We start from the raw sequence: 24,874 nt of genomic DNA, 5'->3' as shown, positions 1-24,874 counted from the left end.
ATCTGAACGATTCGCAGTAGAGAGTATGAATAAGTGAAGTAGTACGTACGAATGAACTGGTTCGACCGATCGATAGTCACTTCCAATGACAGGCAAGGGATACCGTGTATGTATTCTACCACCCCCAGGCACAAGAGTAGAGGGAGAACAATCTGGCTGTGGTTTGGTTCCTGGTTTTGTTATGAATTAATTATTGGCTTCAGAAACTGAAATTTAGTATGCTCTACCGCGGGGAACACTATTGAGAAGAGCAGTGGGTTAAGAAGGCTAGTTATTGGTCATCTTATAAATGATTTTGTGCGATTTCTCACTTCAAGTCCAGGTTAATAGCGGGACGGTACATAGTATACTAACACAAGGCTCTTTCTTCCCAAATTATTTCCACAATACTTTCCGAATACACCAGCAGGGTACAGAGAGTGCAATCACACAGGTCACGCTCTGTAAAAAAAACAAGCTTCCAACATGAAGCAGCTACAATAACGAAAACTTGTTAGACAGATAAAATCCCAGATCTCTATCTATACGCCCTTGACTTTACCATAAACGGTCCCTTGTGGGAAATTGGGGAAGAGACATGCAGGTTTAAATATGAATTCGGAGACAGAGGAATGCGGTCATGCATGTAGAAATGCCACAATAACCATGGAATTAGGCCTACATTTCTCTTGCTGGGAGGGCAGAAGTTCTACCACTGATCCATCGTGCACCGCTGAGTAGTTAAATATTCATTTCCCGTTTGTTCGTCTGTTGACGAGGACAGGCTCGGCTGGGATCAAATGCACAGTCGTGCACAGAGATTAGTGGTGTAGTCGTCCTGCTGTAACTTGTGTCCACGTTCCATTAACGCTTTTGTACAAACACGCCATAGACAAGAATAGTTAATGCGTCAACATTAAACCAACTAGCTAATTACTGAAGAACATGAGGCAATCCAATTGCATAGCGATAGTAACGTATACCCTGTTACGGCGATCCTCCTGTTTCCTACGAAGGTGTCAAACAGGAAGCATACTAGAAGTCGGATGAAGTAAGCATTAACTTTCATAAACTTTCACCATATCAGTTACCTTCACCGAGTGAGTTGGCCGTGAGGATAGGGATGCGCAGCTGTGAGCTTGAATTCGGCAGGTAGTGAGTTCGAACCTCACTGTCGGCAGCCCTGAAGATGGTTTTCCGTGGTTTCCCATTTTCACACCAGGCAAATACTGGGGATGTAGCTTAATGAAGGCCACCGCTCTTCCTTCCCACTCCTAGCCCTTCCCTATCCTATCGTCGCCATAAGACCTATCTGTGTCGGCCCGACGTAAAGCAACTTGTTAAAAATATATTAAAAAGCCTTCGACCACAGAGGCATATAATTTTGAGTTCTCAGCCCAAAGGCCAGTTGGGTCCTCAACAGATCCACAATCAGCTACCGAAAGTAGCCTGGGTGTCACTAAAAAGGAACACTGTAGTATGGTAATGAAGCGAAGAATGTTCCCATTGCTTTCCACATCAAGCCACTAGGTTCTATTGCATATCAGTCTGCCAATCCCACTCAAATGTATGAACTAACTGACCCTATGAGCAACACCATTCATTACAGGGGCTGCCTGCATATGGATTGTTATTCGTAATACTCATACCTCAATCACTTTCATACCCTCAACGATCAAGATGGGAGAGAAAAGTAACAAATTTGATTGAACCCATACCAGGAGACTCAGTACACTCTGTACACTCTATGTCATAAGATATGAATCTGGTCATTAGGCTTATATAAAGGAAAATGCAAATATTTACAACAGATATTTATTGTCCTAGCCACAGAAATATAACGTGCTAATTAGCAACTGAACACAATGTTACAAGCAAACCAGGCAATATGAATTGACAAAATTTAGTAAATGTGAATGAATTATAAAATACTGTATCACACCAGCGTGAAAAGTAACGAAAACAGTCATTTTCAAGAGCATTAAAATAGGAGAGCAAATCTAATATAGCGAGTTCTCGTTAGCGATCAAATGCATGTGTACAGAAGAAGTGAATAAGGATAAATACCCTTGTATTGTTGTGTTATTTAGGTTGACTTTGTATACGGGAGTTAAGGCTGGGTGGACATGGGATATATTATTTATTCGCTGAGGGTAAGAAATGTGAAAGCAGGGAGTTTGACTGCAGATGTAAACAGAAACAAATATGACAGAAGTGTATTCTCATTGAAGAGATGTGAAGATTTTCACATGACTCGCCTTGGGTGTTGGGGCTATGTGAGACGAATGGAAAACGATATATTACCTAGGACCGTAATGGTCTCGGACATGACAGAGTTTTTATTATTTATTTATTTATTTATTTATTTATTTATTTATTTATTTATTTATTTATTTATTTATTTATTTATTTATTTATTTATTTCAATTTGATATACGTTGCACCGACACAGATAGGTCTTTTGGCGACGACATGAAAAAAAAAGAGGTTGATCGAGACACTACATATGAGTGTTCTTTTATGTTTTCAGGGAAAGAGACGTAGAATCAAACGGGGTCACAGTGATAACTGCGAAGGGACGGTTATGTAGACGTTTATTTCATTCACACCGGGCGAGTTGGCCGTGCGGTTAGGGGCGCGTGGCTGTGAGCTTGCATCCGGGAGATAGTGGGTTCGAATCCCACTGTCGGCAGCCCTGAAGATGGTTTTCCGTGGTTTCACATTTTCACACCAGGAAAATGCTGGGTCTGTGCCTTAATTAAGGCAACGGCCACTTCCTTCCAGCTCCTAGGCCTTTCTTATCCCATCGTCCCCGCAAGACCTATCTGTGTCGGTGCGACGTAAAGCCACTAGCAAAAAAAAAAAAAGTCATTCACAGAGGTTTACAGACTGAACGTTGTCAGTCATAATATGTTTTTATGTTATAATATATCTATATATATATTTTTTAACGTTCTTTCACTTGATAATTAATTTACGAGACAGAAGGATGTCGGAATTTTATCCTGCGGGAGTTCTTTTAACATGTTAGAAACCAAGCACTCGAAATGTTACTATAAGAGGAATAATAACCGATATACAGTATTTCATATTACATGTATGGTTCCTAGGCTGAACAGTCAATGAACTGGCCATCAGCTCAGAGGATCCAAAGTTCGATTCCAGATCTGGTCGAGGATGGTTAATTCCTCTGACTCGGGAAGTGGGTAATTGTGTTCATCTTAGTACTCTTATTTGCATACATACCCAACACAACACACTACCAGTCATCACAGAAAGACGCAATAGTGAATACACCCCTCTATTGAATTAACATCTGGGCATCCGACAGTAAAACTGGGCAAATTTCACAAGTGTCGACCCTAATAAATTGGGATTAACGCCAGGAAGAAGAATAAATTACATGTCGGGTTCCATGGCTGAGCATCCAGCGCATTGACTTTCAACTAAGAGGGCTATGGGTTCATTTCCTGGTTGGGCAAAAGATTTTAACTACGCATTGGTTAATTTCGATGACTCGTGAGCCGGGTGTTTATCTTCGTCCTAATACACTTATTTTAGTAAGTACACAACAACCCACTAGCAACCACCACAGAGAGGAGCAATAGTGAATATAACCCTCTGTATAGGTTTGGTGTCAGAAAGGGAAACCGGCAGTAAAACTGGGTCAGATTCACAAAAAGTGTCGAAGCCAATAAATTAGAAAAAGTGCAGGAATTAGATGACAGTGATGATGATGATGATGATGACTTGCGATTATTACTTTTCAAATATCTCCAAAGATTTTAGTTCTATCTAAAACGCGTTCCACCTGTTGTTTTTTCTTGGTGGATGTAGTAATTTTGCATCTGTCTTGGAGCAGGTCAGAGCAATATGAAGCTTCTACCAAAGTCTCAATCTAATTCATGATTGAGAGAGTATGGAACTACTAGAGTATGGGTGGTGCTGAGTATTGCGATTCAAAACACGACTAGTGTGTCTAGGTGTTATGAAAGGAGGTAGTCATACGGCCTGTCGTGATGCAGTAACACTTTCTGGTCTAGTAACGAAAACAATGGCAAACTACACCACTCCACATCATGCCTCGTAAGTCTCATTAATGCGTCACTGTCGATTTTTGCGGTTCCTTAATCGCATTACCTTTTGTAGTGCTTTCTGAGGATCCAACCAGCTTCCAGCTTAAAGAGTCGATAGATAGATAGATAGATAGATAGATAGATAGATATATAGATAGATAGATAGATAGACTGACAAAAATGAGTGCATAACAAAATTATAAAATTTCTAGTCTCCAATTTTTCATATCCGACAAATATTTACCGTTCAAGCTATAATAATATAATTTTTACGAATTTACAATTTTATCCTAACTACCTTGGAGTGTACCTAAGGAGTTTTTAAATAATATCTGACAGTGGTTTTCCTACAGTATTGTTTACCTGGAAAAGCACCATTTGGGAATAATAAAAAAACGAGCGTTGATGTCAATAGTGTGGTACCTAATTAGCTCATTTTTTTTTTGCTAGGGGCTTTACGTCGCACCGACACAGATAGGTCTTATGGCGACGATGGGATAGGAAAGGCCTAGGAGTTGGAAGGAAGCGGCCGTGGCCTTAATTAAGGTACAGCCCCAGCATTTGCCTGGTGTGAAAATGGGAAACCACGGAAAACCATCTTCAGGGCTGCCGATAGTGGGATTCGAACCTACTATCTCCCGGATGCAAGCTCACAGCCGCGCGCCTCTACACGCACGGCCAACTCGCCCGGTAATTAGCTCATATTAACCTTATGGTTGTGATTTCTTCAATAGCCTGTCTGTTATGGGTAACTCAGCTCATACCTCTGTATGAGGAAACATCCGTATCTTTGTATACAAATCTGGCTCATAGCATAGCATGTTAGTAATACGGTAATGCTATAAATGGGGGGAAATATTTGCAGCTTGGTTTCACTTTATTTGGAAGTGAGCATTGAGACATGAACGGGAGCTAGTGAGAGAAAGCGCTTTCTTTAAAAAAAAAAAAGGAAGAAATAACGAAGGGCAAAAAAAAACAAGTCTGTTTTACGACGCCTTAAATTACGGTGTCGTCATCAACACGCCTATTAAAAGGTGTTGCTGCTTCAGTAGATGGCAGCATCTCTTGCTGATTATCTGGGCGGGCTGTAATGGCCTCTCTTATGAGCCCCGAGGGGCCAAGCACTCGCAAACTCTTAACACCCTCTGAGTTACTGCACCAAGTGGATCACATTTACGTCACCGTGCTGCGCTTCACAATATATCGGCTCCCCAAACGATACCACAATGTGCAGACCATACCGTACGTGAACATATTTGAAATAGATTAGTCTAAATGATACTCTAATGATAACGATAAGTGTACTATTATCACATTCAATGACAAAATTGTAAACAAATGTTAAGCAACATCCGTGTATGCACATTTCTATGTAGAATTAACTTCGAAAAACTAATTATATACACAGGAAGCAGCGTATCTCTTTGAATTACTTCCGTCTGCATCGAAACAATTCGAAACAAATTTATTCCGGTCCTTCACGTAGTGATGGGCTAGCGACGGAATCGAGTAGAATCGAGTAATGTGCTCTCAGAATCGGTATACTCGACTCCAGACTCGAGTCCAAGCATACTAGTGTCGCTATCTGTGGACATGCCTTAGGACTATAATTTATTGTACTGGATTGCACGGCATCCAGGGTCACCCACAGAATATTTTTGTGATGTGGATTGCAATATGTTTGCTGCTGATGATTGATGTTATTGAGTCATCGGTCGTCAATAATTTGATTGTTACGATAATTATTATCATCGAAGGCAAATTATTTATTACTTACTAACAAACCGTCAACTTGAAAGATAGACACGTAGGACCGAAGATGAGCGTGGGATGGGGACAATTTCCACACTGTGGTGGGGACCTTTTCTAATGTCGATAACGGCAGCATTCTATTATTATTATTATTATTATTATTATTATTATTATTATTATTATTATTATTATTATTATTATTATGCAGCCTGGAAGTAGCCACCAGGGATTTGATGATAGCTATGAAATATTATTCCCGCGACGCCCTTGTAGGAAAACGTGTAATAATATTGTGCGAAATAATGACAATATTACTGCCAGAGAATGTATTGCAAAGATACATGTGTAGGGCGTTCAGAAACATATATGTGCTGTATTGTCGAACTCGTTGGCTGAATGGTCAGAGTACTGGCCTTCGGATCAGAGGGTCCCGGCTTCTGATTAATTTTCCTGGCTCGGGGACTGGGTATTTGTGTCCGTCCCAACACACTCCTCTTCATATTCACACAACACACTACACTACAAATCACCACAGAAACACGCAGTTCGGTTAGGGGCGCGCTGCTGTGAGCTTGCATCCGGGAGATAGTGGGTTCCAATCCCACTGTCGGCAGCCCTGAAGATGGCTTTCCGTGAGTTCCCATTTTCACACCAGGCAAATGCCGGGGCTGTACCTTAATTAAGGCCACAGCCGCTTCCTTCCACTTCCTAGGCCTCTCCTATCCCATCGTGCCGTAAGACCCATCTGTGTCGGTGCAAAAAAAAAAAAGTACTTACATCTCGCCGCTATTCTTCGACCTTCGCTCAACTTCTGAAGACTACACTCGGTTTTGTTCCTTTGCACAGTCATGTGTTGCAATGATAAACATCAAAACGGAGGGTGTATTTTGTTCATTGCGTTCATTGTTTAGCTAGAACAGAATGACGATCTGTCTGATGATTTGCTTCGTGTACATACATCACATTCTGGACGCCTAATTATACATTATATCTGCCGAAAGTATGACGTAAGTATAAACTATTCACCTGTCCCCTCGGACGATTGTAGGCATACCGTGACAGTGAAAAAAAGAAATGGCGTATGGCCTTTAGTGCAGGGAGATCCCAAGACGGGTTTGGCTCGCCGGGTGCAGGTCTTTTGATTTTATTCCCGTAGGCGACCTGCGCGTCGTGATGAGGATGAAATGATAATGAAGCAACACATACACCCAGCCCCGTGTCAGGGAAATTAACCAATGATGGTTAAAATTCCCGACCCTGCCGGGAATCGAACCCGGGCCCCTGTGACCAAAGGCCAACACACTAACAATTTAGCCATGGAGCCGGACACCGTGACAGTGATTTTAAATAATAATAATAATAATAATAATAATAATAATAATAATAATAATAATAATAATAATAATAATAATAATAATAATAATAATAATAATGTTATGAGTTTTACGTCCAACTACGTACATTTTTATGGTTTTCGGAAATACCGAGGTGAAGGAATTTAGTCAACCAGGAGTTCTTTCATGTGCAAGCAATTCTACCGACACGAGGCTGACGTATATGAGCACCTTCAAATACCACCGGACTAAACCAATATCGAACCTGCCAAGTTGGGCTGAAGGCCAGATAAGCTATGCTATCATTATTAGAATATAGGGCATATTCAGTGGAGTGGGTGAGAGACGCCGTGAACGGATATTTTCATACTTTAATATGCGTATATAGTTGTAGTATTATTTTTCGCAAGCCATCATAAAATTCAGAATATTTTTTTTGATCACTCATTAAGAATATTTATATTGTACCGGTCTATCGCAATCCCATAAAACCTCAGCGACCACTTGTACTATATGCTCCATTCATCCAAGAGCGGGAGAGAGAGCGAACGTGTGACGTCATGCTGTCATCGAGTCTTCGCAAGCGAAACGAGCCCGAGCCTGGACTCGAAAGAGTCGAGTACCGCGATTCCAGGCATCACTCGCGCACATCACTACCTTCACGTATATTCTCTGGATCTGAGGAAACAAACGTTTCTCAGAGGAAAAAAGTATTTTTATGACTACAGGAAATTATAAAATTTTATAAAACGTAAGATCAAGCTGGCTAATTATCTATGGATACCGGACAGGAGCAAGGAGATGATTTAAGTAGACGTCACGATACATTTGCTCTGCATAAAAAAGGTAAAAGAGGTACATTAAGTTTGTTCAATACACAATCACAGTATCTAACCTCCAACACTATCTAACAAATTCCAATAATCACTGACCGCTTAACAAAACTATCCCATAAGGTGTTTGTTAAGGAGACGTATGCTTTTCAATTCAAAGGTTCTATAGTGGGATCATTAAGCTAATAATAATAATAATAATAATAATAATAATAATAATAATAATCGTATGCCCTCAGCTACCGTGTGCAGACATTTCGATTTGACGCCATCCGGCTGTCAGCTCGTCAATTTCGACGTTCCGTTTTACTCTAGGCCCACCAGATGTCAGAGAGAGTAAACCGGATCTCTCTTGGGCGTCTATGGCTGAGATTTAATGAATTTTGTCGGGTAAATACCAAATGTATCACCAGAGATCTTTTACATGCCGACATCATACGACATGGAGTATCGAATGGACTTTTTTCCGTCCTTCAAAAATCCGACTACCTCTGCCGGGTTTGAACCGGCTATCTTGGGATCCGGAGGCCGACACTCTACCACGGATCCAGAGAGGCAGCTATTACTAAGCCGCAATTAAATATAAGGCGAAGCAGACATATCAAAATAGATTAAGTATCTTTTTTTTTTTTTTTTTTTTGCAAGTTGTTTTACGTCGCACTGACACAGATAGGTCTTATGGCGACGATGGGACAGGAAAGAGCTAGGAGTGGGAAGGAAGCGGCCGTGGTCTTAATTAAGGTACAGCCCCAGCATTTGCCTGGTGTGAAAATGGGAAACCACGGAAAGCCATCTTCAGGGCTGACGACAGTGGGGTTCGAACTTACTGTCTCCCGAATACTGGACACTGGCCGCACTTAAGCGACTGCAGCTATCGAGCTCGGCAGATTAATTATCGGTAAAAAGTATACAATTGAATAATAGATAAGTTAACAATGCCACAAGGTTACATTTTCATTTACATCAGAATACTTCAGTTACTGAGTGAATAATACAACACTTTTAAAACATTTGGCAACTACTAATGATTAATTATTCATATCGCAATAAATACTTCACCAGTCCAACGAATTTAACCTTCCTTTAAGAAATCTACAATGGTCGTTCAGCTGTTCCAAAAATATCAAATATTTCTTCAATAGAATAAAAAAATAAATTAAAAGTCATCAGACTCCACTCTCAGTATGGGGAAGTACAGATAGACACTAATATCCGAAAATGATAAAAACAATTAAGAAAGCAATTCGTACAACAGCATAAGGAGATGTGGCTGCTAGCAATAATGGTTCAAGGTTGTAAAATGAAGCAAAAAGTACAAGTAAAATTTACTGCAGAAGGTTAATAAATTAAAGAGCGAAGTATTGTGAACAAGAGTCTAATGAACCCTTATATGAACACAGTTCACACGTCCACCCCTTAGCCCGTAGTCTCGCTTCCTGATCCGGAGTTGGGAATGAGCTGAACTGAATTTATATGGCATGCTTCTTTTTACGGTCTGATACCGTTCCTCTCAGCTGAAGATGAAATTAACGACGGTGAATGAAATAGGAGTCCGCCTCTGTGGTGTAGTGATTAGCGTGATTAGCTGCCACCCCCGGAGGTCCGGGTTCGATTCCCGGCTCTGCCACGAAATTTGAAAAGTGGTACGAGGGCTGAAACGGAGTCCACTCAGCCTCGGGAGGTCAACTGAGTAGAGGTGGGTTCGATTCCCACCTCAGCCATCCTCGAAGTGGTTTTCCGTGGTTTCCCACTTCTCCAGGCGAATGCCGGGATGGTACCTAACTTAGGGCCACGCCCGCTTCCTTCCCTCTTCCTTGCCTATCCCTTCCAATCATCCCATCCATCCACAAGGCCCCTGTTCAGCATAGCAGGTGAGGCCGCCTGGGCGAGGTACTGGTTATACTCCCCAGTTGTATCCCCCGACCAATAGTCTGAAGTTCCAGGACACTGCCCTTGAGGCGGTAGAGATGGGATCCCTCGCTAAGTCCGAGGGAAAAACCGAACCTGGAGGGTAAACAGATGATGATGATGATGATGATGACGATGAATGAAATAGGGTGAAGGAGAGGAAGGAATCGGCTGTGGCCAATGAATAGACATTCGCCCGGCATTTTCTTGGAAATGAAAATGAGAAATCACAGAAAAACATTATCATGACAGTCGTCAATAGGATTCGAACCCACTGGCTTCCTGAATGCAGAATGCAGACTATATCTCAGATAATAGAAAGGACCTTTCAAAACACTCCATTTCAGCAGAAAAACTTGCGGCAACACTGAGGTAGGGAAGGGAATTGATGAAATTAAAATATGTTGGAATATCCTATAATATTTTTTTCTTTCATATACACAATTCTTGTAAAATATGAATATCCGAGTGGAATGGAATCAAATCAAATTGTCTTCGTTTATTAACTTAATATTTCGCAATCAGCGGTTACCACTGTGCTGACAAGCTTCAACTGGCACGAAGAAACCGACAGTGGACCGTTTCACTTTCTTTACTGGCGCTATATAGCACCAGCTCGCGCGTGATAAAACGGAATTTCAAACGCTTCAGCACTGAGTAATGTTTATAAAATGTAGCGCTAGCTAGCTCTAGCTCACGCGAGTAGAAAATTGTTGTTGATTAATGACGGTCTTAAGAGAAAGAAGATATTGTCCCATTCGCGGCTTTGATACAGCAGCGACGACAAAAAGTATATTGGGAATTATCCTGTCCGGCTCCTCTGTTGCATGGTCTGCGTAGTGACCTCCATCACAGAGCACCCCGTGAACTCTAGTCAATCATGCACTATAGCAGCTTTACTTAGTGTATGACAGAAGACTGTATCTTATAATTATTGTTGGATTGAATTAGTAAACTGAGACTGTTCCTTTATTATCCACATCCTTCACACTCCAAGCCAGAGGTCAACTTTTAAGTTCCCAAGACTATACTACACCCACTAGCGCCCATCTCTGTAGAGATAAGCTAACGCGAATAGACAACGTAATTAAAATTAATTCAAACATTACGAAGAATTATTAATTTTAATCTTTCATTAGTATGCTTTAAGTAATATTAAACCTCTTATCTGGTACACTAACGCTCCTAATTTGTAAAGCAACCCGGCCCTATGCATGCGTTTTATAAAAAGAGCCCAGTAGGCTTATGGAACGTGAAAGAGAAAATGCGATCTACACGAAGAGAAACCTGCTGCGTACCTTTCATTGAAGAACGTCTTTGTAAGGAATTTCATTAATGTAAAAATTGATGAGTCTTGCATTACAGTTTATAATACTACCTGTTTTTCCAGTTAGCTACGGGCTGGGAGATATGAGATGTATTAGCGATGACTTGTCCTGATATTGGGAAATTAATTTTCAGGGCCACTCTGAATTACAAACAAGTTGTGAACTTTATATTTAACAACAGTGAAGGCGGAGAAACTTAAAGGAGAATCACATTCACGAATAACTGAACGTCCCCTACTTTGATACAGAAATCATCTAAGTAAGTATGCTATGTAAGCAAATCCGTGTCCTCGCCCCGAGGTGGTGCGGATCTTTTCAGGCACACCCCCATTGGAGGTGAGTTGCATGCAGTGGCGGCGCGTGGGTAAAACGTCTGGGGGTTCACTGCTGTGGAAAATAACGTGTTCAGATTTATTGTTAATGTTTACGTAGATATAAAATAGTGGCAGTGCTTGATTAGCAAGCCTACTTTCCTCTGAAAGCACATGGCTACAGCTCGAAGACGTCACCAAAACAATGAAGAATGAAAGTATATTAGGTGCAATTATTTCCTCTGATTTTGAAGACGTCGCTTGCTTCAAGAACGTGTTAGGCAGACTACTGTTATTTGTACGTTGACGTATTTTGTTGTTTACTTTTCATAAAACACGCATTACTAATGAAAAGTTCCATTAATTGTGTAAACTTAGACTACATACACCTAGTTGATGCTATACAAACCGTACTTACCAAAATATTCTGGCTCATTGCGGTTAATTGCATCAGAATAGCATAATCGTGAAATTAAATTCCCTTCAAAACTTACCAACTTACGGCAAATTTAAACCGCGCGCTCTGACAGGGCTTCGGCTAATTTCGGGACTGCTCGATGTAACTCGTGTCTATTGGTGGTCCAGTTGCCAGCGATCCCTGGGCTGTTTTCCCCGTTCGTCATAGCCTCTCACAATGTGCACCCTCCTTACTTCTCACGGCCCCGAGCCCAAGTCCTGAAATTGAATCTCTTCGCTGGTTTCGGAGAACAACCGAGTGTTGATGTCAAAATAATCACTACGCGCGCGAATATACTCAGCTAATTAAAGGAATAGGCTTTTGATAAACCATTTTAACACTCTGCAGCTGCCCGGAAAAATCTCCACAGACTGCTCGACACCTGTTGACTGAATGCACCACCTACTCAAGAGAACGACCAGCTGTGCTACAATCAACTCCCCTGCCAACGATTGTGAAATACCACTGGAACACTGTCGAAGTAACAGAATTCATCAAGAAAATGTTCCATTCACTTCATAATTTATCTATATGTTGTCACCATAACTGTAAATATCCCGTGATATTCCTCTGGGTGAAACACGGGTTGTAAATATATTAGCTAAATAAAATAAATAAAAAAACATTTTACCTAGAATTATTTCTTGAGAGTTCATTGTACCACTGAATATATAGTATGCGCCGCCACTGGCTGCATGTACAATTTTAACCACATATCAGCCCTCCTGCCATTCTTAAATTTCTGGCAGTACCGATAAATGAACCCGAGTCCCCGAGGACGGCAGCTAATAGTGCTAACCGTTATGCTATCGAGGTGGGCAAAGTCTCCTCATGTCTAGTGATAAATTTTCATTGATACAGAACCGAGCAAGTAGGATGTGCATTTCGGGTCATGTAGCTGTGAGCTTGCATTAGGAGGATGATGGGTTCAAACGCATCTGTCGGCAGCCCTAAAGAGGGATTTCCATGGTCTGTCCATTTTACGCCAGGACACGGTAGCTTCCATCCCAGTCCTAGCCTTGTCCTATCCCAGTGATGCCATAAGACCTGCCTGGGTCATCGCACCGTAATACCAATACCAAAAATTACCATGGAAACAGAGGTTGTATCAATTAACAACAAGAGGGTTTTTACCATGATTAAATTAAGGCTGCGTTAGTTAGGTCCATACACTAATATTTCATTACATTTCATTTCATTTCATTACCCGTTTAATTCCCAGAGTTGGATTTTTTCTTGGATTCAGCTAGTCACCCCACCTCTACCGCCTCAAGGACAATGCCCTGGAGCGTGAGACTGTGGGTCGGGGAAACAACTGGGGAGAATGACCTGTACCTCACCCAGGTGGCCTCACCTGCTTTGCTGAACAGGGGCGTTGTGGTAAATGGGAAGATTGGGAGGGATAGGCAAGGAAGAGGTAAGGAAGCAGCTGTGGCCTTAACTTAGGTACCGTCCCAGCAGTTGCCTGGAGAAGAAGTGGGAAACCACGGAAAACCACTTCGAGAATGGCTGAGGTGATAATCTAACCCTCTCTACTTAGTTGACCAACCGAGGCTGAGTGGATTCAGTTCCAGTCCTCGTACCACTTTCCAAATATCGTGGCAGAGTCGTGAATCAAACCCGGGCCTCCAGAAGTGGCAGCTAATCACACTAACCACTACATCACACAGCCGGACTCATGCTCCATTATACTCCTGTAAAACTGGGGTCTATTTATTAGGACATTCAATATTGAGGACACTGCTTGAAACGGGTGAGAAAGAATTCCGATAACCGGAGAATGAGAACTAGGTAAAGGAAGGGTGTGCATGAGAGATTCCCTACATCGCATCTGCATCATACCATCGAGATCAGAAAAGAACAACAGTTCACTATGGAAGGTGGAATAAGAAGGGTGAAAGTAAGTAAAAGTACGTTAGTAAGTAAAGCAATACCGTAGACTGTTCACAAAGAGATTAGAAATCCGAACTTCGGTAGAAGAATTGAACAGTTTAGAGCTAGATGATAGATGCAACACAATTACTTTAAATATTCTGCAGTATAATTATTTCGTGTGGCTATTTCTAGCCGGGTGCAGCCCTTGTAAGGTAGATCCTCCGATGAGGGTGGGCGGCATCTGCAATTTGTAGGTAAATGCGTGTTATTGTGGTGGAAGATAGTGTTATGTGTGGTGTGTGAGTTGTAGGGATGTTGGGGACAGCACAAACACCCATCCCCCGGGCCAATGGAATTAACCAATGAAGGTTAAAATCCCCGACCCGGCCGGGAATCGAACCCGTGACCCTCTGAACCGAAGGCCAATACGCTGACCACTCAGCCAACGAGTCGGACATTCTGCAGTAGTATTGTTAGTAATGGTAGTTTTGTTAGTGCGTATCCTTGTAGGCGGCTAAAATAGATTCTCACTTCCTGGTAAGATCAATCGGAGGAAGAGGATAAGTCCAATATCCTGAATAATCAAAACATCACCAAAATACACTGAAGATTTTTCAACCTTCTAAAACCTGTTTCCATCTTAGGCAAAAAGAATAAGAATTAATGAGAGAGGTCGAACAGGAGCCACAGTCACACACGTCTTATAGCCTACATTGTGACATTATGGGAGGTAGCTAGGAATTTAATTACTTGCGAGGGTGAAATTTCTTTAGTGTAAACGAAGTGTAATATCGTAATCCTTACAGTATATAGAAAAGGACAGTTCGTAAAAGATTAGCTCTTCCAGGAGCACATAAAAGCACAATGCATATTTTCGGTTGTAGTTTTATAGCAAGGTGGAGGTGGAAGTTACTGTATTTTCGGGGCAGATCTATGGGACTATCTTATTCTGAAATAGTCTCAGCTAAGATACTGCACTAATTTTGACCCTTAGGAAATCATCAGAACATTAATCGTGGAGGAAAGAGGAATAGCTCCAGACCTTCGAAGAATGAAGATATCGGCTAATGAAAGAAATGTATACTTGAAATATATTGAAATGTGATTAACAAGGCCTCACAAAACTACTACCGATAGGTTCGAAAGAAGTTCGGATGGGAGAGTGCCCCGGCGCAAGCAGAGGCAGGACCAGATTCAGTAGCAGATCCGTGGTAACCACTCGATTAAGGTTTTTAAGGAGTCATTGTAAAATTATTATCTTAAAGATATTCTCTTCGTTTACTTCTACATTCAAAATATCTGGCTTATCCTGTGAAAATAGTTATTGTAGTACATAGTGCACGAATAGAATGCAACAATCATTGTCAGCTATGTATCCATGTATGGCAGAGTATTTTCATACAGACACATTAAACGGAACTTTCTTTCAAAGTTACTTCACCCGCAGAAAGTCCAAACATTTCCGAGAACTATAACATGTTAAGACAATGCATGAGTTGCTCACGGTATTTCCTTGAGAATGGCAATTACATAGGCTTACCTCTTCAAAAAACAAAATAAGCAGCGGGTGAGTTGTCTGCGGGGTACAGGTAGTGTAGCAGTAAGCTCGTATTTGAGAGACGGTGGGTTCTAACCAAGCCTTACGTAGCCCTGAAGATAGTTTTTGGTTTTTCCGATCTCCAAACGTGGCAAATGGCACAGGTTTATTTTAATTAAGTCTCTGGCTGCTTTCTTCCCAATCCTAGCTCATTCGCATACTATCGTTGTCAAAACCTATCAATGTTAGAACGTCGTTAATATCCAAGCAGGAGAGAATCAATAACCACCAGCGCCACCGCCACCAAGACAGTTCTATAAATAATTATTTGGAAGAGATAATTTATGAAGCCTTTTTAATGAAGAATTTATGAAGAAACATTTAATGTCTCTTAAGTGCCTGAAATAATTGTATTAGTACTATAGTAACAAAGTAAATACCTGGAAGTGAGCCGAAGGTTTGGAGTGATTTATACGTTTAAATAGTGGCTTGCAGACAAAGCAATATATAATTTATGTATTACTGACATTCGTTTGGTGTCTTATGAGGACTGCATTTGTTAACCTCGTAATCAGTACTCTTCAACTAAGTTGTCCATGCCAGTGAAGCACTTTCTAGAAGTGAATAAATCAAACAATCAAACAGTCTTCACTGGTCAGAATTTAACACTGCCCACCAAGTGGCAGATTCCCTTTTCTTTCATGTTTTCAAAGAAGCTGGAGATTTATCGAACACCTCTCTCGATAAGTTACTCCATTCTCTTCTTTACTTTTTTTTTTTTTTTTTTTTTTTTTTTTGCTAGTTGCTTTACGTCGCACCGAGACAGATAGTTCTTATGGCGACGATGGGACAGGGAAGGGTTAGGAGTGGGAAGGAGGCGGCCGTGGCCTTAATTAAGGTACAGCCCCAGCATTTTCCTGGTGTGAAAATGGGAAACCACGGAAACCATTTTCAGGGCTGCCGACAGTGGTGTTCGAACCTACTATCTCCCGAATACTGGATACTGGCCGCACTTAAGCGACTGCAGCTATCGAGCTCGGTTCTTTATTTTCGCATATATGAATATTCGCCCTCATTTATACTCTTGATTTCAAAGTTACCTTAATATTATGATCTTTCCCAACCTTCACAAGCTTCACTCAAGCTTAATTGTTTACCTACTAATTTCATTCAGCACCATTTCTTCAGAGAAAGATCAGAACATACCACTTAGTCGAACAGCTCGTCTGATTACTCTCAGTTCTTTGCACCCCAGAATTTGCAATTGTTTCGTAACATTACTCCTTTGTCAGAAAAAATCGTGCTGCTTTCTATGGGATCTTTTCAAGTTCTCGTATCAGGTAATGCTGGTGTAGATCCCATACACTAGAACCATACTGAAATTCGGGTCTTACAGAGACTTATACGTCAATATTGCACAATCAGAAACGGGGTTGGATGATAGGGGTTTTGGGAAGAGATCAATGCTGTTTAGTCTCATAGTGATCTACAGTTGATATATTTTATACATTTACATATTGCTTCAGCTTTTTCGGTTTTATTTTCAGAAATGAAGAGGATGCGCTATTCTTTCACGGAACTGTATTTGCTGACATGGAGTAAAAGATATCAATATATATTATATACCAAAATCTCAAGACTTTTACTGAAATTTTTAATGAGTGTTATCTCCAGGGGGATGCAACATGGCAAGGAAATATTTGGATAATTGATCTTCTGACGAAAGCCATCGATTACTACAGGCTTACTCTTCAGGAGGAGAAAGGCTTGACTAAACTTTTATGTGATACAATTCTTACCTGGAGATTCAAACACAAATGTTTATATTGCTGGATGTTTGTAAAAAGGATACACAGATATCAGCAGAAAGGCTTTTACATAACTGTCTACATTTTCTATCAAATACGTACGTGAAAGAAGGTTTTCACGTCGTTTATTAAGACAAAATAAAATAAACTGGATAGGTATTGTATTATCATGAAGGAAAGAAAGTAATATATGTCCAAACCTAGGCTCATTACTCGACGGGGTCGAGTATAAAGTGAGATGAATCTTCGCAGCGAGCTTCGCGACCGGATGCCCTTCCTCACGTCAACCTCATTAGAGGGGTTAATGAGATGAAATGAAAGACGTGATACATGATAATAGGAAGGAAGGGGGTAAAACCCGGTGCTGAAACATAGCCTACTCCTGTAGGATAGCACCAAAGGGCTTTACGTCTCCATCCGACGGACGAATCACCATCACAGCGTCGTATGCCCTCACTTTATATACGCACTGCGGAGAGGTTTGGAATTTAATTCAGGCTTCCGGCACGCAAACTAGCGATTAGAAATTGTATACCACCATATCCCCTGCCCTGGCGGCCAACATTCCGATGGTGAAAATGTTTTCGACCAACGGGACTCGAACCGGCTAACCATAATGTCAAACCATATGGACTTCACGCCTAACAATCTTGGTCACCAGGCTTGCTAGTAATAATAAAAATAAAAATTATGTACGTTAAGTCCTCAGCTCGAAGGCTGGTTGAATCATAAACACATCTACTATCAACTGTAACAGATATCCTGGGCGTCAGAAGAGATTTAGGTTACTACTATAAAACAAATAACAAAAGATGATCGTTCATTACTTCACTTTCCAAAAAACTCAGATCTCTTTCAACAATCAAATAGCCTATATCGATGCGAAATAAATATCCAGATACAAAGATCACCTACATTACAAACAATTGAGCATGATATGAAGCCATCAACAATAAATAGTAATACTCCTGTAAAATCTTAAGCCGGCCGCACGGAGTAAGGGTAGTGGTGGTGGTGATTTTTGTTTTAAGAGGAAGTACAACGAGGTAATCATCCTCGGAGTAAGGGTAGCATGCCTGCCTCTTACCCGGATGCCCCGGGTTCTATTCCCGGCCCGGTCAGGGAATTTTATCTGGATCTAAGGGCTGATTCCAGTGATTGCAATTGAAGAGCTATCTTACAGTGAGATGGCAGCCCCGGTCTAGAAAGCCGAGAATAATGGTCGAGAGGATTTGGCGTGCTTGCCACACGACACTGCATAATCTGGAAGCCTTCGGGCTGAGCAGCGGTCGCTTGGTAGGCCAAGGCTCTTCAAGGGCTGTAGTGCCATAAGGTTTTTACGTCTCGTTCGTTTGTAAAAAGCTTAATAGGTCATTCTCTCGTTCATGAAATGTGACGAAGGTGGATATACAGGGGCTCACCTTATATCATGTCCACTAAAACATTGAACATTACTCATAGGTGTTCATAGTCTAAAATGGAATTTCTGTTCAAGATTGATAACTTACAATGTGCAAGGCGTGCATTATGCAAGCTTGTGCAGTTGACTCTACGGCCAAAAGTTCTTCCAGTTCCTTGTCGTTGTGAACTCCGTCCATCTCATCCTTCACCTTATCTCTGTCTGGAGATGTCAAGATGCCGTCGCAGGTCAGTTCTACTGCGTCGTCGTCGTCATCGTCAGGAGTATGCATGTCGTGACGGTCATTGGAGGCCATTTTCTTCTGGTCCTGCAACAAAGATTTTAACATTTATATTTATTATGTTGGAGAAAGCATACTATACAAACTCACTAAACTCGTTTACACCTGGTGTACTATAGCTATCAAAAGACTCCAAGTTACTCCTATTACTTCTAAGACATGTCTCATTAAATATCTAAGCAGTTTTACTACAAATCCTAAGATTGAAGAATTTCTGTAGTACAATGATTCGCAACTTCTTTGATATATATAAAAGGAGTTTAGGCTATGCACTTTTTTAATTTTCCTATGTGTCTGTCTACCTGCCTGCCTGTCAGTCTGTCTATCTGTAGGTGCAACAAGAAAAACTGCAGAAGAGATAATGTGATGAATATCGCCATTTAAAGTCACGGAATAAGCCACTATAATCTATGCTGCAAATAATTTTATTCACGCTGAGTGAAATGGTATAGGGGAAGGCCTAAAATTCAATTCTCAAAAATCGATGTTATTAGTGGACCTATCGATAAATACTACACAAATGAAGTTATATATACTTACATTTCTGATCATTCATGTGTTACAGTATACATTTTTACCGTACCGGCTATGATAACAGAGATATTCATGTACTGTACTTCGCTTTTTGTTGCTAAATCCATATCAATGCCGAGCCACGGGAAATGGGCGCCTAATATATCATACTATAATGTAATATAAAATAAATACATCTGTTATTATGCAATTTAATAAAATCTTATTCACAACGAGTACACGGCTTCACCCAGAATTCTGTGTACAATGTATAACTCCGTAGCGTCATTTAATAAAAGGATAGGTAAACAAAGTGATTGGAAAGAGGATTGATAACGGTGTAAAATCATCACCGTCGGAGCAGTACAATACCAATAGAATAACATTAACTTTCAGAGGCTCATCTCTCTGGTACGGGGATGGACGTTTGTGTCGTCTTTAACATCATACAGTACTTCATATTAGGTAGGGTCCCATTCTCACAGACGTGAAGATGACCTATAGGGTGTCAACTTGAAAGACCGGCCCCAGGCTTCTATGGAGTAATATTAAAGCATTCCAGGCCTAAGCTTCCAAACTCCTCTTTCAAGATTTATTTCTCCCCGCTTTCTTCGAATAATCGTTCCACCATGTTTTTCTTCTCATTCCAATAGTCGTCTTGATTATCTTCTTGATCAACAGGGTATAATGACTAAAAGGCTTTTCAGCTTATAAAAAACAATCACAACAACCTCCACCATCACCAGCTAGTGCGTTATTCAATATTTCCTAGTCAGAGATGCTCATCGTTGGTGGACTTGGCAATATAAACCTAAATTCATGAATATCTCCAGTACTCGTGACTCATACGGCAGCGCTCGGGTTCGATTCCGAGCCAGTTCAGAGATTTTTACCTGGACCTGAGGGCTGATTCGATGTCTACTCAGCCTACGTGATTAAAATTGAGGAGCTATCTGACGGTGAAATCCTGGCCCTGCTCTAGAAAGCTAAAAAGAACGGCCAAGAGGATTCGTCGTGCCGACCACACGACGCATCGTATTCTGCAGGCCTTCGGGCTGAGCAGCGGTCGCTTGGTAGGCCAAGGCCTTTCGGGGCTATTGCGCCATAGGGATTGGTTTAGTTTGGTTTCATGTAAGTATAATTCATTGATTATAGTATACTTAATTCCCTTTGTTGTTTTTTTTTTTTTTGCTATTTGCTTTACGTCGCACCGACACAGATATGTCTTATGGCGACGATGGGATAGGAAATGACGAGGAAGAGGAAAGAAGCGGCCGTGGCCTTAATTAAGGTACAGTCCCGGCATTTGCCTGGTGTGAAAATGGGAAACCACGGAAAACCATCCTCAGGGCTGCCGACAATGGGGCTCGAACCCACTATCTCCCGACTACTGGATACTGGCTACACTTAAGCGACTGCAGCTATCGAGCTCGGTAATTCCCTTTGTAATCCATTAAAATTACACATAATAAATTCGTTCTGTTTGCACGTAAGCCGGTATGCGTTCAAAAAAATAACCCATTTATTGTAAGAATTTCAGTGTATTAACAGAAAAAGACGGTGCGTACGTTGTACTCATTATTCGTTGTCATACAGAACTAGTGTATTTTCATTCAGGTGAATCAGTGATTGTGTAGACTTGTCGGGAATACATTCACGGCAATACTTCTAATCTAATCTAGTTCCACATATCCTCAGCTATCCTCTACTTATATAATTTCGTGTGGCTATTTCTAGCCGAGTGCAGCCCTTGTAAGGTAGACCCTCCGATGAGGGTGGGCGGCACCGGCTTGTTATTGTGGTGGAAGAAAAGTTTTATGTGTGGTGTTTGAGTTGCAGGGATGTTGAAGACAGCACAAACACCCAGCCCCCGGGACATCGAAATTAACCAATGAAAGTTAAAATCCCCGACTCGGCCGGGAATCGAACCCGGGACCCTGTGAACCGAAGGCCAGTACGCTGATCATTCAGCCAACGAGTCGGACCTCTACTTATAGAAAATTATACATGAAACCAATCTCTTTCAAACCAATATGTGTTTAACGGCCAAACATTTTCTGGACTCCGGAAATGCTGGAGCTTTTTTAATGTGCCAGTAAATCTTCCGACACGGGTCTCTAAAACAAAATAACATGACAAGGTTCTGTTTTTTGTTTACTGAATTCAGTATTATGTTCTGTGGCTAAGAGGCCCTTGGACATGGCTGCGATATGCTAAGGGGGCCTCAGACACAAAACTTTTGGAAAATCTTGGCTCTATTGTAAGGTAAGATTTCCATCTGATGTGAGGTGTTTCAAAGCAATTATTTGAGAAAATTGATAGGATTGAAAAGGGTCGTAAATTCACCATTTTTATCTAATAATAATGGCGTATGACTTTTAGTGCCGGGAGAGTCCGAGCACAAGTTCGGCTCGCCAGATGCAGGTCGTTTGATATGACGGCCGTAGGCGACCTGCCCGTCGTGATGAGGATAAAATGATGATGAAGACGACAAATACACCCAGCCCCCGTGCCAGCGAAATTAACCAATTAAGGTTAAAATTCCCGACCCTGCCGGGAATAGTATCCGTGACCCCTGTGACCAAAGGCCAGCACGCTAACAATTTAGCCATGGAGCGATTTTGAACTGAAAAATTCTCAAGTGAAATAGTGTCAACGTGTAGAACACTTTTTATTCGGGCTTATAGTTAACTTACTGTACACAAATTTAGCGTATCCTTAAGTGAACCATATAATTTCACTTCATGGACAATTGCTTAATAGGTTTGGCGCCAAAAAATCTCACCAAAACCATTTTAGTCCAAACGTACGGGGTGATAATTCCTTTGTTTAGCCCTTTAAAACAACAACATCATTAACGTCACTTAATTCAATAATCGGATTTTATGTTACCATTAATAAGTATATGCAGATAATTAACACCTAACATGACTTTCCTGTTTGCGTATGCCATTTTGTGTCATTTTTGTAACTATTTAATCGTATTACTTTCCTCAAAAAAATACGACAGTATGAGAACTGAAATTCTCAAAATGCGATATCGTTTTATTTCATCTATTCAATCAGTAAGATTCTTCAGTATAGGTGCGTGAGTGAATATGTCTCTTTCCTGTTGGGGCAACGTGATTAAAAATGTCTACTAAGTTTATAAACACGACATTGTTAGCTGAGTAATCACCTTAGGCTCTGAAACTGTCAAAAAGATTTAAACTATGAGCTCCAAAAGCTAACATTTAAACTCTTTTGCTAGAGGAGTGAGTCACAGTCTGAAAGTTTCCCCGAAAATGAGGTTTGGCTATCTAAGCGTGGTGCGTTGCTAATAGCGAGTAGGTTAGAATAAGAGGACTGTATAATGTGTTGTGTGAAGCAGGCATGAAATGGCAGCATAAACACCCAGTCCCCGAAGTATGCAATCATAAATTCGTCGTAAAAATCCTATAGCATGGCCGGAAATTGAACAAGGGACATCTTTAATGAAAGGCCAGCGTGTTACCACTCAACCATTCAACTACATAGCCAGACAGGGTCATAAGTTATCTTTCTGTAGACATATTATTGTTATTTGACTTAATTTGCCATTGTATTATCACAGTGACGAAAGAAAACAGAACACAAGGGGAAACACTCAGCACTGACATTCAATATATTTATTTTATTTATGTATTTTCAATTTGAATCCATAAATAACTTACCACGTAAATGATAATATTTAAGAAATGTATAATAAACTGCATTGTGGGCTCGGTACATAAGCCTTGTCCTAAATCTTGGTATCATGAAGTCTTAGTTTTGTGACATATTCATTTTTCCCGTCAATATCGATTATTAACTGTATGAAATATATTTCAAGTTACATGGATTTACTCATTGTAATTATAAGGAAGTTAGACTTCCAGTAAAGACTTCTACAAGTGAGAGTTTGCTCTTAATAATGAATACAGAATTGAGAAATATAACGGGGAAAAATAACATTCTATATGTAAATTCCTGTAAAGCAGATGGTTGGGAAAATCTATAGGCATTAGTGAAAATGTACTATGAAACAGAGAGAGAGATATCAATCAGGGTAGGGTATAACTATGATTTCATTTCATTTTAATCCTTAGCGTTGGGGTAAATGTAGTCAACAAAGGTAAAATAGCCAGAGGCGTCACCACATATTTATTTTGAAAAACAATGCAAGGGATGAAGAGCATGTACTCATTGTGAAATATGAGTAATGCATGCTAGAGGTACAAGTAAAATGAAGTAATCTCAAGGTTCACGATGATTAAGTATCAAATATTGACATTACATGCATGTTGTCTTATCTACTATCAGTATTCTCATGATCACAGCACCTAAAATATTCATTGAAAAGTTTGTGTCAATTTAGTTTCATCAGTGGAATGCAGGCCTATCATGATCCCCTCAGAGGGAAAGTAAATAAAATCGTATTAAATGAAGCATTAGAGCTGTTTCCACTTCAACAACCTAGAAAATTAAGTATATCACTGGTGTATTATGAATAGTTTTAACAGTCATCTTCACAGGTGACTTCTTACATTCATACCACATCAATATTTTGGCAAGTATCCTGAAGTGATAGTGGTTGTAGATGCTATTCCTTCAAGGTTAAAACAACTCGGTCATCGGAAGAGGAAGGACTGGCGATTGAGAGAATCGGCTAAGGAGAAAAACCATTAAAGTTTCTACATTTTTTTACGTTTTTTACGTTTTTCCTGTATTTTGTAAATGTATAGCATCACAGTCAGAAAGTGTGAGTCGAGGGTGCCTTTACCACCTCGGCCAGGCAGCCCCTGCAAGTGAAAGCAATGCAAAACTCAACTGGGTCCCATGCTACTGTTTTCTTACATATTGTGAGTCCCTGGGTGTGGTACTGACGGTGTGCTGTTTTAAAATTTTAGCAGATCATTCCCTAACCTGGCTACAATTGTTGACACTTTTCAGGCAACTGAACAATAATAGTGAGATTCGCTCCGAAAAATAAGTACATACATAATTATATGTTAGGTCACAGCCCGAAGACTGGTTGGATACTCCACAGAACCATCATCTGCTGGCATAGGTGGCCTAGATGTCACTAAACGAGGCGGTCAAGGGAAATGAGGAGTAAGGGAGTCTCCTGTTGCTTTCCTCACCGAACCAGAAGTCTGTGTTTCATATCAGCCTTCCATACCCATCGAAATTCATACACTAACTGATCGTATCAGCAACACATTCACATCATTCATCCCAGGGACCGGCAGCATAATTAATGACATATCTCAGTCACGTTCATATTGTCTTTGAATTGTTTTTTTTTTTTTTTTTTTTTGCTTTATTCGCACCGACACAGATAGGTATTATGGGAACGATGGGATATGAGGGGGTTAGAAGTAGGAAGGAAGTGGCCGTGGTTTTAAATAGGTACAGAACCAGACGGGTGTGAAAATGGGAAACCACGGAAAAACATCTTAAGGG

General features: G+C 40.7%; 1 protein-coding gene across 2 annotated transcripts in view; it reads right to left on the bottom strand.

Moving 5' to 3' along the window:
• The window catches only part of LOC136885364 (uncharacterized), a 1,248,630-nt gene that overhangs the window by 5,660 nt on the left and 1,218,096 nt on the right, over positions 1 to 24,874 (bottom strand). For both annotated transcript variants that reach the window (XM_067157879.2, XM_067157886.2), the window contains exon 9: positions 18,707 to 18,925. In XM_067157879.2, coding sequence (XP_067013980.1) covers positions 18,707 to 18,925 — 219 coding nt within the window. The remainder of the gene's footprint in view (positions 1 to 18,706; positions 18,926 to 24,874) is intronic.

This window comes from Anabrus simplex, chromosome 1, assembly GCF_040414725.1.
Source record: "Anabrus simplex isolate iqAnaSimp1 chromosome 1, ASM4041472v1, whole genome shotgun sequence".
Taxonomy (NCBI): domain Eukaryota; kingdom Metazoa; phylum Arthropoda; class Insecta; order Orthoptera; family Tettigoniidae; genus Anabrus; species Anabrus simplex.
Note: the sequence above shows the minus strand (reverse complement) of the source record. Positions and strands in the feature narration are given on the sequence as shown.